Source organism: Haemaphysalis longicornis, unplaced genomic scaffold (assembly GCF_048455015.1).
Source record: "Haemaphysalis longicornis isolate Haplotype H1 unplaced genomic scaffold, Haemaphysalis longicornis Haplotype H1 scaffold_7, whole genome shotgun sequence".
Taxonomy (NCBI): domain Eukaryota; kingdom Metazoa; phylum Arthropoda; class Arachnida; order Ixodida; family Ixodidae; genus Haemaphysalis; species Haemaphysalis longicornis.
In genome coordinates this window covers 41060153-41073543 of record NW_027526422.1, presented here as the reverse complement: position 1 = coordinate 41073543, position 13391 = coordinate 41060153, and the positions used below count along the sequence as shown (strand labels likewise).

General features: G+C 44.8%; 1 protein-coding gene across 9 annotated transcripts in view; it reads right to left on the bottom strand.

Annotated features, from left to right (window-relative positions):
• Rbp (RIMS binding protein) overlaps positions 1-13391 on the bottom strand; it is a 394065-nt gene that overhangs the window by 228527 nt on the left and 152147 nt on the right. For all 9 annotated transcript variants that reach the window (XM_077676865.1, XM_077676856.1, XM_077676857.1 and 6 more), the window contains 2 exons: positions 8102-8188; positions 1710-1811 (listed from right to left, as the gene is read on the bottom strand). In XM_077676865.1, coding sequence (XP_077532991.1) covers positions 1710-1811; positions 8102-8188 — 189 coding nt within the window. The remainder of the gene's footprint in view (positions 1-1709; positions 1812-8101; positions 8189-13391) is intronic.

Genomic DNA, 13391 nt, shown 5'->3' with positions numbered 1-13391 from the left:
ATGAGCCCTCACGCTTGGAGTAACACGCTATAACTCCGACTGCTGATTTTAAATTCATATTTGCTATTTTTGTTCGCTTTATCACTCGAACGCGTATTTGTATAAAAGCGACTGGGAGAGTATAATAAAATCATGTGGGCTACAAAGATCACCGGAGCAGAGAAGGTCTCTGACCGGAGTGAGGAAGTGCGGATGAATTTGAGCAATCGGGGCGTCATTAAGTGCACCGAAAAGAACTCTCGGGTCACCTAAGCACTTCATGTGTTGTTGCATTACAGTCATTGCCAGGCGTATGTGTCGGTATTACTGGCGCCGCGACGTACCGCGCCGCCCAAAACAGCACAAGCGGCCGTAGTGCACTGCATTACTGGGACTGGTGCGCAGTTGGGTGCGGCAGAGGCATCTTGGGGAAGCTCTGCGCAGCACGTTTTGAAATTGCAAGTCCTCTAGACATCGTCATTATCATTCTCCTTTCTGTATTTTTCTTTCATTCCTATTAATGACTAAGAGACTAGGCCAATCACCTTTTGTTAGGCTCATGTTTGTTCTAAGCGTTTGGTTGCACTAACGTTCAGCTTAACAACGTTCCAAGCAGCGCCAAACTCTTTGTACGGCAGGACGCCGGTACCGCTTAACGACACTGGACATCATAGCTTAAAGTTCGGCCTAAAGCCAACACGGCGCATATCCGCGTCGCAGTGCCCCAATAAACACCGAGCTCTATCTTTACGACGAAGCTGTATATGTCTCATTCCCCCAGACCTCGCGCCCGTGTGGAACGAAAAGTCGGTGTGTGGAACGAAAACTCGGGGACTTGTGTTCAGTGTACGATGGCCTCAGGGCCTCCATATTTTGGTACGTCTTATATTGCCCTTAGAAATTTGCCTTCCCAGCGATGCATTTTTGTTTAGAGGTGAAGCCGACTTTAAAAAATGATCGGTGCAGTCCTGGCTTTTGTAAACTGGCTTTTCCACATGTGCTGCGCAGTGAAGCATGACCATCTACGGATACGGAGGAAGAATGGTTACATTCACACTGCACACTCCTCTCCACCATCGCCGCCTCTTCCCGAGTCATGTATACTGCTCGCTACTTGCGGCGTCATCTCCCCTTCGACCATTTATGTGTGCATTCGGAGAATATGAAGTGGACGTCTTACGGCCAGATGCGACCTGACTGCTGGCGTCTGTGTGCGAGCGGCTTGGGTGGTTGTGTTCCGAACGGCCTAGTTTGCTTCGTTCAGAAATATATCATTTCTTTGCTTAAATAAAAAAATAAACAAGAAATGCGTTTTAGTTCATTTAGTTTACACTAAATTGCACTAGCTGTCAAGCAAGCTTGAGTTTTATTTCTTTGTTTCAGTGCAGAAGTGATACATTACTGGAATAAGCAAACTATGCCGTTTGGAGCATCTTCAGGAATCGGCAAAACGTTTCGTATAGGTGCACGATGGCTTTAAAGCCCTTGGGTAATGACGTATTAAGTCCCGTACGAATGTTAGCAGGTGAGTCCCCCTTAAGCAAATGTCAAACTACAAACTAAACATGCCAACACAGTTGCCCAGCAGGCAATATGGCATTACCTTTTGTTAACAGACATTTTTAATTGCACGCTCACTTTGGGAGGGTAATTGTTCTCCTCGAGCTTCCAGCCCCAGCTCCTTCGTACAGTGACTTGGAGGATAAACATGGCTGCTGTTGTGTACTCACTTGGTGCAGTTGCGCCACCTGGCGTTCGAGATGTAGCCGCTCCTTGGCCGACTGCTTGATCATATGCTGCAGCTCCCCCACGTTCTGGTACAGCAGGCAATTCTGAAGAGGACGAAGAAAATTGCATGAAAGGCATGTTTGAGGCAACTATGGTACCTTGGTGGGCTCTAAAATTCACGCGTACTGATACGACGTTCCCCGTTATTTTTTGTGCCCTCGGCACGAATGTTAAGTTAGCATAGCTGTTAATCGACCAGATTTAGGGGAAACCCCGAAGGTGAAGTAAGTTTCTGCGAAGGACAATTCGACATCCACCTCAATGCAACCATACGGCTGCAAAGGAAAGCTGTACAGCTTCCTCAGAAACTTCGAAGTTGAACAAAAATTCGTCCTGGTGCAGGATTTGAACCCGGGACCACGGCCAAACCGGGGAAGTCGCTCTACGAACTGAGCTAGCCAGGCGGCTAGCCGTTCGTAGCGCAAAAGCGAACTGATCAATAACTCGAAGTAATGGACAGGTGCTAATCGCCGAAATTTAGAAATCCCCAAGGTGGAGTAAGTTGTATACAATAAGGATCTCAGATCTGAAAGCAGGGGTTCCTGGGTTGAACGCGGAAAGCATATCTCTTCCCTTTCCTTCCTTTTCCCCAATTTACTAATTGTAAATTTATAAATTTTTTTAGACAAGAAGGATACAAACTACGTTCCATATACCTTCCTTGGCAGTCGTGACTGTTAGCTTTTCTTTGCATTTTAATTGAACGAGAGCGCCATTCCCAATTATGATAAGCTGCGTAGTATATAGCGTGTGCCTCGGTTCTGGCAGCCTTGGTGCAACAGGTAGCATGCGAGGGCTATCAGCCAGTTGGCTTCTCGCAACATGGCTTCGGCGTTCTAATGACCGCCCCAGAAGGGTAAAAGGTTACCTACCCCCGAAGTTGTCGGAGTGGCGCTGACTACTCCACCTACCCCCCTCCAATTTCTTGCAATCTTTTTGAACGCAGGACACATATGCTACGCACACAAAAAAACAGAGGGGAATACACTCACTCCCATAGTCAATCAGTCGAGCACCGGACGTGCTATCAGGAGGCTGTAGTGTAGTGTACGAGGTTACAAAATTTAGCACCGTTGCCGTGAGTTGGGATCACACTCTGACAACATATTTTACTCCAGTTTCTATATTTTCTACGATATTTGATACGCCCTTTTCACACAAGAAACAAACTATGTTCTTTACGCTTTTTTTCGCCTTCTCAGAATTTAAGACTAAAAGGGGCCGCTAAGCAGACGAAGACGAAGTAAAACACAAACACCACATACAGGCGTCTTCGTCTGCTTAGCGCCCTCTTTTAGTCTTTCCAATAAGCATGAACCAACTAGCTCAACAAGTTTTGTTCAGCATTTAACTTCTGCTGCGCTGTTCGTTCAAAGAGACCCTTATTCCTGCGGGTTCATAAGGCAGGATTATTGAATGGCTCTGGGAATACACTTATTTGGACCTATAGCCAAAGGCTAGTGTCTGGATCAACCGGCGGCGGCCGCTTTTCTGATGGAGGCGAAAAGCGAAAACACTCGTTTATACGAGATTTGGGCGGACGTTAAAGATCCCCAGGTGGTCAAAATTAATTCGGAGCCCTCCACTACTGCGCGCTTCATCGCCTGTGTAGCGTCGGCGCGTTTAAACCTTACAATCAATCAAAACCCTCATTCCTAATTGTTTGCGGCCTTGTCTGTCTGTCTTTCTGCATGTGTATGTATGTATGTATGTATGTATGTATGTATGTATGTATGTATGTATGTATGTATGTATGTATGTATGTATGTATGTATGTATGTATGTACGTATGTATGTATGTATGTATGTATGTGTGTTTGCATGTATGTGTGTGTATGCATGCATGTATGTATGTGTGTGTACAGTCGAAACTCGTTATTACGGAGTAGTATCGGGACAGTAATTTAGTTCGTTATATCCGATATTTGTTGTAACTGTTTAGCTAAAAAACCGTTCAAACCAATCGGCAATCTGGCTCCCGAAAAAATACTTGGAATCAGAACCAGTTATTTTAATCTTCGAACCTACGATGAGCAAGGTAACCCTTATCTTTCTACTTTGGGCATTTCAACCTCAATGAACCAGACCATGCAACGGGAACTTACAACAAAATAAAGTTCTTTTGGTAAAACAGGCCGCCGTTCCTATTTTTTCGAAGAAGGATGTGATCTCTGCCTGGTGGCTATTCACAGCCCTGAGCAGGACGAAGTTTTCCACAGTGTCCACGAACAAAGGGGCCTTTTCTAGTTCTCACCCTACTGGAAAAATATTTATTCGTTATATCCGATAGTCTGCGTGGCTCTCACAGTTTCACTTTCGTTATAAAAGAATACGTGTCATTGAAATAAAGCGTGACCAACCAAAGTTCGTATTTAGTTCGCTATAGCCGATAATTCGCGATATCAGTGTTCGTTATAACAAGATTAAACTGCCGTGCACAACAAAAGCACTAATATCCCAGCCTCGCAAGCCTCCTTTTGTATGCTTAGGTATGAACAGCTGTTTCGCAAAGAAAATTGGAAGAAACCCTCTTTTCTCCAATTTGATGCCGCTGATACGAGACTATAGATTAGATAGTGGTCAATGTAACTGTGTTTAAAATGTGCGAAAAATCTTCTCCATTCTTATAAAAAAGATTGCATTCTCAGTGTTGTTGAAATGCCCCGCCTTAGAAATAACGCAACCCCCCCACCCGCCCCCGACAACTGAATCACCAAATATTATTTTCCTGTCCCGTGCGGCAATAAACCGACCAATACTCTAACCGTGCGGCTTTCACCCCTCCGCTACAAAAATACTAAAAGCTCCTGTAACATAAAACGTACAGTATTTGTCAAAATTTCCTAGGCCATGCCGAAAGTGCACAGTCCAGCTTACGTACCGAACGACCCAAAAACGTTTTATGCCGACAAGCTGGAGAAAACCCCTATCGCTCTCACTGCCATAGAAAAATTTGTCACGTTTAAAGATTAAGCGAATTCTCAGAATTCTTTGTGGTCCAGAAGGCTTAGGACTGGCCTACAAAATTTTGGCAAAGGGTGTACATACGTTAGGAGTTACAGGCCCACTTTGCTCCCACTAAACACGTCAGTCTAGCTTAAACCTAAATCCGCTGCTAGGACGGAGTGAAAAACTCTAAACTGAGATTATGTTCCTAACATTTAACCCAAAATACTAGCTGCGAAGCTCTAAATCGAGATTCTGTTGCCATTATTTATACCGAAAATACGAATTCTTGTTTAAATGCAGCAAGTGGTATTTGAAAACGTTAAACGGTTCAGCAGTGCTCGTTGGCCGATCTCGCGCCTTCGCAAGAAGTCACACACAAAAAAACTAGACACAAATAAAAACTACAGACCTTCTGAGGATTTTCTGCAAACGCGCAAGCATCGTTGCGCCGCTCCTGCGTTTCAGCAACTTTACGTTTCCTAGGTGGCATTGATGGAACACGTCAACCCATTCAGCGTCTTTAAGAGTTTTCTGCCGATCCGTCAGTCTAATGCCTTTAATCTGCATGAAAATGGCTAGTTCGAGAAGTTATGACATGCATTCGTGAAAATAATGTTAAGCTTTCGAAGCCTCTTTCTTATAGAAACCATGCAACACTTTTTTCAACTTATAAAGAAATCTTATATCCTTGCATAACGTAGTGATCCAACACACCCAGCCCTTAGATTACGGGGCCGCAAAATACCTCAGCCAGAAATTACTGCTCTATGCCCATCAGATAACTTGGAAACTCGCTCAAAATATTTTTCTCTCTTTCTCGGTCTTGACGTTCTTCTACGGTCCGAATTACGTCACTGAGGCCATATAACGGCTGCTGGCCGGTTTTCCTTCAGTTGCAGCAATGAACGCTTTTCGATGGCAACTTTCAAAATAAAGCCACAAAAACAAAGCAGAATCAGGCAGTGCCGCTCCGTGCTGGCGATAACTATAGCTTTCGCAGTGCTTCCAGACGCAAAGGAAAGAGTGAAAGCGTTTTTTGGAAGTGTTTCAGGGTCCCTTTAATTAAGAGAAGGACGGTTTAAACGCGACGCTTTCTCCCATGCAAGCTGAGTAGAAGTATCCGACACGGAAGATTTCGACCCGGTCGAGTTACAAAATGTATCGACCGCGTCGGAATGGTGCAATTGGATGGACGTCATAATGCGAACGACACAGGTTCGGTTCCGGTTGTTGTTGTTGTTGTTGTCGATGCGCTTGACGTGCCTTGTGAAAACCCATTCTGTAAGTTGGCTTTCCTGGAGTGCGTTTTGGGCATAGCGATTTGGATTTTGGATTTTGACTTTGGATGCTGAAGACAGTAGCCTTCGACCAGGGAAAGCTTCGTGTGTCAACCACCTTTCCCTTTACCCACGATCATCATCCCCATCGTCAGAGAAAGTTTGCTTTCCGGCAGTGTGATTTGGGGTAACGTCGCCGTCAGTGAAAAGCACATTTTAAAGCTTCGCTTTAAAATGTGCTCCAAAGACTACGGGACATCACGGTGAATTTTTAAAAACAGTGACTTTAACTGGGTAATAAAACAGTACATCCGACGTTGTTCTACCTATGCGGGTAGCACCGGCAGTAACAGTGTATCACACTGTTGCTGACGATGCCACCCGCATATGTGGCGAGACGTTTTGTGTACCGTCGTACACTTAGTAACAGAACTGTTTCGTTGCTATTGAAGGTATCGTCAGTAGCAACGACATTTCGCCCCCTCTTGTTCCTGTATTACTGTCTGTATTATTGCTATGTGTGTATTATTATTTTGGCCCCCCACCCCCTTATGTAATACCCCGCAAGGGTCCTTTAAGGGTGCAATAAATGCGGGCGGCATATGCCGCCCGCATAGGGGGCGAAATGTCTTGTGCATTTCTTTTTTACCCTGTTGAGTGAACACAGTGTTGCGAAATAGTAAAAAGTGAAAGAGAAAATTTAAAGTATTAACGAAAAGTATCTCAATTTGGCTATTCATGGCTAAATCTGGCATTCTGGCTATTCTTAGCCAAATCTCGGGACTATTTCTCGTGGTATAGAAAACTAAGAATACGGAAAATATAACAAATGAAAAGAAAGATGGAAACGAACTGATAAAATCCCACGGGTCTATCAACACCATCCCGTGAACAACTTCAAATTAAAAAAAAAAACAATAAATCAGGAAACCATGCTGTCTGCGTTGCGCCTTTTTTAATATCCATGAAAACGCCGGCTTGGTGAAACGGACTGCAGGGTAAGAATGTTCACGGAATTCTCAGAATTTGCGATTTTTTTTTTTTTTGCTTTGTATGTGTGTATATACATTGCATCTGTTACTAGTGTGACTTCTTGGGAATGCACGAGCTCCTCCAGGAAACGCAGCTGGGACGTTTAACAGAATTGGATAACACTGATTGCATTTAAACTAGACTTGTTATTTTGGCATAGATGATGTGAAAAGAATCGCTCTTTAGAGTGTTTAACTACACCTTCTCCACGGATTTAAATTTCAGTTAAACCAACCATTTTAAATAACGCAAAACGTTCGTTTTATGTTAAAGGACAGTTTAGTACTTTTGCCTTTGCGATCAATGCTGATGCAAAACTCGCCCCGTTAGAGTAACAAACCGTATACTGCCGCATTGGCCTGCAAAATAATTTAACTGCCCCAGACTCTGTTGTGCGTGTCATTGCCTTGAGAAGCGTCAGCCCGTCACCACCGAAATGTAAATTCTTCCCATTTTTGTACTCTTTAAAGTTTCGAGTTAATCGCGTGTTAAAGTTTCGAGTCAATGGCGTGAGGGCGCTAGATTAGATAGACTTAGTGATGTAGTTACTTCATGTTCAATTTTTACTTTTTTATTTTTTTGCGACTTGTGGTGGTTGCAATATTTGACTTTTAATAGCCATATTGGGTGATTTCTTGTGTTTGCTGGTTGTATTTTCGCATTTTTGCTATTTATACTTTTTAGGGTGGCCCGCATTTACGCTATTAAAGCGATTAAGAGTTTTAACTTCGCCAATTACGCATTTTGCGTATTTCTGTGCAGGTACAAGGCATTAAACCGTTCGTGTTAGGCACTCAGAAAAGAATGCTTACGCATTAAAGACCGCTAATCTAGCTCGTCCGGTCTTGCTTATGGCGTTTGTCGCCCTACCCTCTGGGGCGAAGTGTCTGCCGCGGTCTTTTCCGTTTCAAAGCACAATTTCTTCCAACGGGTCACGGGAATGGTGAATTATTTGAACCTTTCTTTTTAAACGTAATTTTAATGTCAAGCCGGAGCACGAGCTCCCCTGACGGGGCACGAACTGCGAGCCGGCAGGCATCCACACTAAGGCTCCAAAGCGCCGAGAAGAATCGTACCGTGACGATGCGTTCGCGGGAAATCCTGGACGGCCTCCGCTGCGGGATCAGGCTCTGCCTTCGCTGCATCTCTCCGGGAGGTGGCGCCTGGGGAACGAACGAAACGCACGAGCGTGGTGAGGCTGCGCAGTTCACAAACAGAAACACGTTGTTTTTTTCTTAGCACAGAATGCGCGTTCTCCACGGCGGGGACGACTTTAGTGCGTGAGAATTCTTCGCCTACCTCCTTCCGGCGTGGAGGAGGCGGACTACACATTTATTGTAGCAGCATTGCGCGCGGTGAACGGAGTCGTTAGTCCAAGACGCCGGTTCCCCCTGCGGAAATCTGTCCACCTGTAATGCATGACACGACGGGCTCCATGGGTACGCACGGTGTCGTGTCATGCGGGTTGTTTAATAGAGGTAAAATCAACAGTTGCGCTAATTGGTGTCGATAATTCGTTAAGTAGCGCTTGACACTGGACGAAGAAGAGACACACACGACGGCGCTAACTCGCAACTGTTTTTTATTACGCCTAAACACAAACATATACTGAGTACAAACACGTGCCCAGGAAAACAACCATCGCAGTGTGGTTCGATAAAAACAAGATTCTCTATTAAACGATGTTTAATAGAGGTCCCCAGGGCTTTCATGCTTCGATGCGTGACTGCTTATATCGACCCTGCATCAATCAGTGCCCTTCCACTTTGTGAAGACGGATGAACAGCAAAGTTGTGAGCAGTGCAAGGAGCTCACGAAGCAACAGGCGTTTGTTTGTAATTTGCCACTGAGCGTACTTCCTAGCTTTCAAGCTTAAACTTAGGAGGACTAGAGTTTTACGCTAGGGGATAAACATGGCGCTGTTCACGTCCGTCCCGCATTGCAAGAATCTGTCCGTGATGCATCCATGCTGAAATCTCCGCCCAGGAGAACGGGTATCTATTTCAAGAAACCTGACATCAATCCTGACAGCTTTTTGTTTACACCCCATTTTATATTAAGATGATGTAACCGTAGCTGAAAAAATCGCGCAATATCTTGCCGTACAAACGTTTTTAAGGATTCGTTTTTTCGCTTCGCTCCCTTATGTGAAATACGCTGCCAGGTGGAGTAGACGGCTGTACCTCAGACGAGATTTTTGGAACATTTCTGTCAGACCTGTAAATTTTCTATTTTTGTGTGTGAGCGTGTGTGTTTGTGTAACGGTACTCGTGATGTGCTCTTAGTCTGCATCTACCCGTATAATGATTACTTCAGAATTTTCCTCCTGCTATAACGCCTTCTTGGCGCGAAAAAGGCTGTACAATAAATAAATAAATAAATAAATAAATAAATAAATAAATAAATAAATAAATAAATAAATAAATAAATAAATAAATAAATAAATAAATAAATAAATAAATCACATCTCAACGGTGAGCCCATGAAGACAGTATGCGCATGCACCTCCCCCCCCCCCCTTCCATATGCACGCATAAAAGCGGTAGGGGGAGACAGACGCCGCGTGTCGCGAGCAGCATGCGCGTCTCCGGAAAAGGACGGCACGGTAGAGAGGAGTAATAAAGTGGGAGTGCAACCATACCCCCTCCGTAAATGCTTCACTGCGCAACGAGATTAGAAGGACCAAGCATACGCTGATCGTCCTAATGTCGGCTTCTTTTTTAAGCTGTGAAGACATTTTTAGAGGCAATATAAGTCGTGTCAACACATGGGGCCCTAAGAACTTTTTGTTATATTTAACGGCGGAGCTGGTTAACGAGGATGGCTTGGTGGGCTACTTGGTCATGCATATTAACAGGGTTAGCAGCGCACGCAGACGGGGACACGGATGCAGATCAGCGCATTGTCCTGTCGCTTCTTGCATCTGTGTCCCCGTCTGCGTGCGCTGCCAACCCTGTTAATGAGCTGTTTAAAAAGCTTGAGCTTCGTCCGCTGGTGTTAGCAAAAGCAATACCAAGAAAAAAACTGCGCCGCCTGTAAAGCGTGCACCACTGCAGATACACTATTACAACAGTGAAGCCGGCTTTCGCGCCCCCTCGAGTATGAGCACAAGGGGCCCATGAGCACGCGTGCCCGTCCCTATAACATCCTAAAGGTGATAATCTTTTTTGCGCAACTAAAACGCAGTAAATGGCGCAGCTTGTACTAGTGGCGCACGACTGGAGAAACGGTGGAGCTAAGGGTCGACCCATTTTCTGCCCCAATGGGATCTGCTGTCAGTGTGGGGAACCGGCCGAAACGGACTTGTAAAATACGGCTAAACTTCGCCTCACCCCTCAACACTTAGCCTAGCCTAGCAAGACCATCGTAAAACCTAATAAAACTTATCAAAGCCAAGCGAAAACTAGCAAAACTTAGCAAGACCGCAAGAAGCAGGTCGACCTCCAGCTCCGCTGTTTCTCCAGCTTTCACCACTAGTGCAAGCCGCGCAAATTTTTTGATAAATTTTTCCCTGCGCTGGACCCAAGTACCGGAGTTTTCGTTCCACACGGGCGCGAGAACTGGAAGGATTGGACATTTAGAGATCCGCATGTGTGCATGATTGTTAAACCAACTTGAAAAGGCACGTGTGTGGCAGTCAAGCCCACGCAGTAACTTGCTCTTCCTAAAGTTTACTTTCCCGTATTGCTGCACACTTGCGAAGTCTCACAACAGCAAGTGAGCAACGTAGCAAACCCTGCGTGTAATCTGGGTTAAGTGCAACAGATGCGGCCAGCATTTTTTCCAGCCACCAAAGCAACAATAGATTGATTTGATTGTAGGGTTTAACGCGTCGACGCAACGCAGGCGATGAGGCGCGCCGTAGTGGAGGGCTACAGATTAATTTTGAACACCTGGGGATCTTTAACTTGCGCCGAAATCTCGTAAACACGCGCGTGTTTGCTTTTCGCCTCCATCAGAAAAGCGGCCGCTGCGGCCGGGAATGGAACCCGCGACCTCGTGCTCAGCAGCGCAACGCCTTAGCCACTGAGCCACCGCGGCGGGGACCAAAGCAACGATAACGAACTACAGCTATAGGGTATCTAAACTTTCTGTCACGACCCGGGATTGCGTCATTGATATTGAGACCACTCTGTCGGCTGGCCTTTCAGTCGTCTCCGCAAAGCTGGCGCTTCTGTAACCGTTCATTCAAAGCAGTTGTAAAGGTGACAGGAAGGAGGACAGATTGATTCGTTGCGACAGTAAACACGTTCGACACAGATTATCGTAATTCTTAAATGCGACAAATACCTTGTTGTTGCCGTCGAGGGCTGTCATGCAATATACGAGTTACTTTTTATGTTGTCAGGAGATGTCGAAACCAACCCAGGTCCTGATTTTATCGAAATTTTTATTCAACTTAAGAACATCGCTGACGACATCAGAGCAGTGAAAGAGGAGCGGTTGGCGGAGCACCTGTCTGATGTGTACTTGTATATCCGCAATGTTTTCGTATCCTTGCTGTTACTCTGTGGAGATGCTGAACAAAATCCCGGCCCTTCCATTGAAGAAATGTTTGAGCAGCTCCTGGATGGTCAGAAGAGTGTGACAAGTAGACTAGACGCTATTGAAGAGGAACTTAAACAAGTGGAAGCCAGTGTGTTAGTAGTCAACGAATTTGGCCCTAAAATAGCAACCCTCGAAACAAACCGTCCAGAATCTGGAAAAAAAGTTAGCCGAATGAGAGGATAGGAGCAGGCGAAAAAAATTGATTGTGGAGGACAAAAATTTACGAATCAGTGGAATCGCTTACTAACGAAGTGGTGGACGATGTCTTTTCTACGGTGCTACAAGTAAAGGTATCCTCAGTCGAGCGCATTCATCGACTAGGACGATAACAACCTAATAAACAGAGACCAGTTATACTAAAACTGATGGACCACAGAGAAAAAAAGTTGGTGCTCGAAACTGCTCCAAATTTAGAGGCACAAACATATCGGTATCTGAAGTTTTTGCTCCAGCCACGAGACAAGTTAGGAAGCAGCTGTGGAACAGCACTGCTGAAATCCGGAAAAGCGGTGCAAAAGTCCAGCTTGTTTACGACAAGATAAAGATTGGCAAGAACGTCTTCGAGTGGGACAACATCCAAATGAAAAGAGCACCTGTAGCACATAGTAGTAGCACATCGCAAGACCCGCAATGACCAACAGTCAAGCCCAAAAAGTTTAACCGATGCCTTAATATCAACACCCGCAGTATAATCAACAAAAGTTCGGAATTAGAGAGTGTCATTCTAGCTTACAAGCCTCACGTTTTTATTTTAACGGAAACTTGGCTTCATCCGGATATTTCTGATACTGAAATCTTGCCTCTAGGCTATAATATTATCAGAAGAGATAGAAACCGTCATGGGGGTGGTGTAGCCATTATGTTAAGGACACCTTGCGGTTGTCGAGATTACCAGACATAACATGAATTGTAAGCGTAGTTGCTAACATTTTTCTAGATGAACAGAACTTTGTAATCGGCGCTTTCTACAGCCCTCCTAACAGTGACAGTGCATTCGTCGAGAAGGTTAATGAATTTCTATGTATGTACAGAAATGATTCCTCTAATCTTGTGCTGGCGGGTGATTTCAATTTTCCATCGGTTAGCTGGGAACACGATTTCCCAAAGGCTCTATCACCTTCATCAGAATCTTTCGTCGACCTAGTGCTTTTAGATGATCTATCTCAACTTCTCAAGCTTCCCACACGTATCCAAAACGGCACGGAATCTACGCTTGATCTTTTTATTGTTAACGGTGGCATACGTAAACGAAACCCGAAAGTGCAAGTTTTTGAAGGTTTATCAGACCATAAAATAGTGTGTTTAATCCTTGAAACCAACTCCGCAGTACCGCCGAAAAAAAAAGAAACCGTCATTCCTGTTTTCGTGCGTGCTAGTGACGTTGGCGTGGTAGATGCTCTTGAGAGTTCTTTTTCGTCTTTTGTTGGGCTCTGTCAATCCGACGCATGCTCAGTTGACCAGGCGCGGTGCTACTTCAAAAATGTTGTATTTAGGTGTATTAATGCGTTTATTCCGTTCAAAATGAAAGTGCATTCGAGCTTAAAGCCATGGTTAAATAAGGAAATCGTACGCACCTCGCGCAAACTGAAGAAGGCAAGAAAACAATTCAAACGATCGTCAGCAACTTCCAATAGCAACAAAATTTGTAGCCTCCGCATGCTTTTAAACGAGAGTACCAAGAAAGCTAAAGAACACCATCAACGGGTCACATTACCGTAATTTTTAACTTTCTCCCTTGCAAAATTTTGGCGGCATTTCTCAACAAATAAAAGGGCTGTGCCAAATCTTTGCGTGAACAATGTTCCAATCGGAGATAGG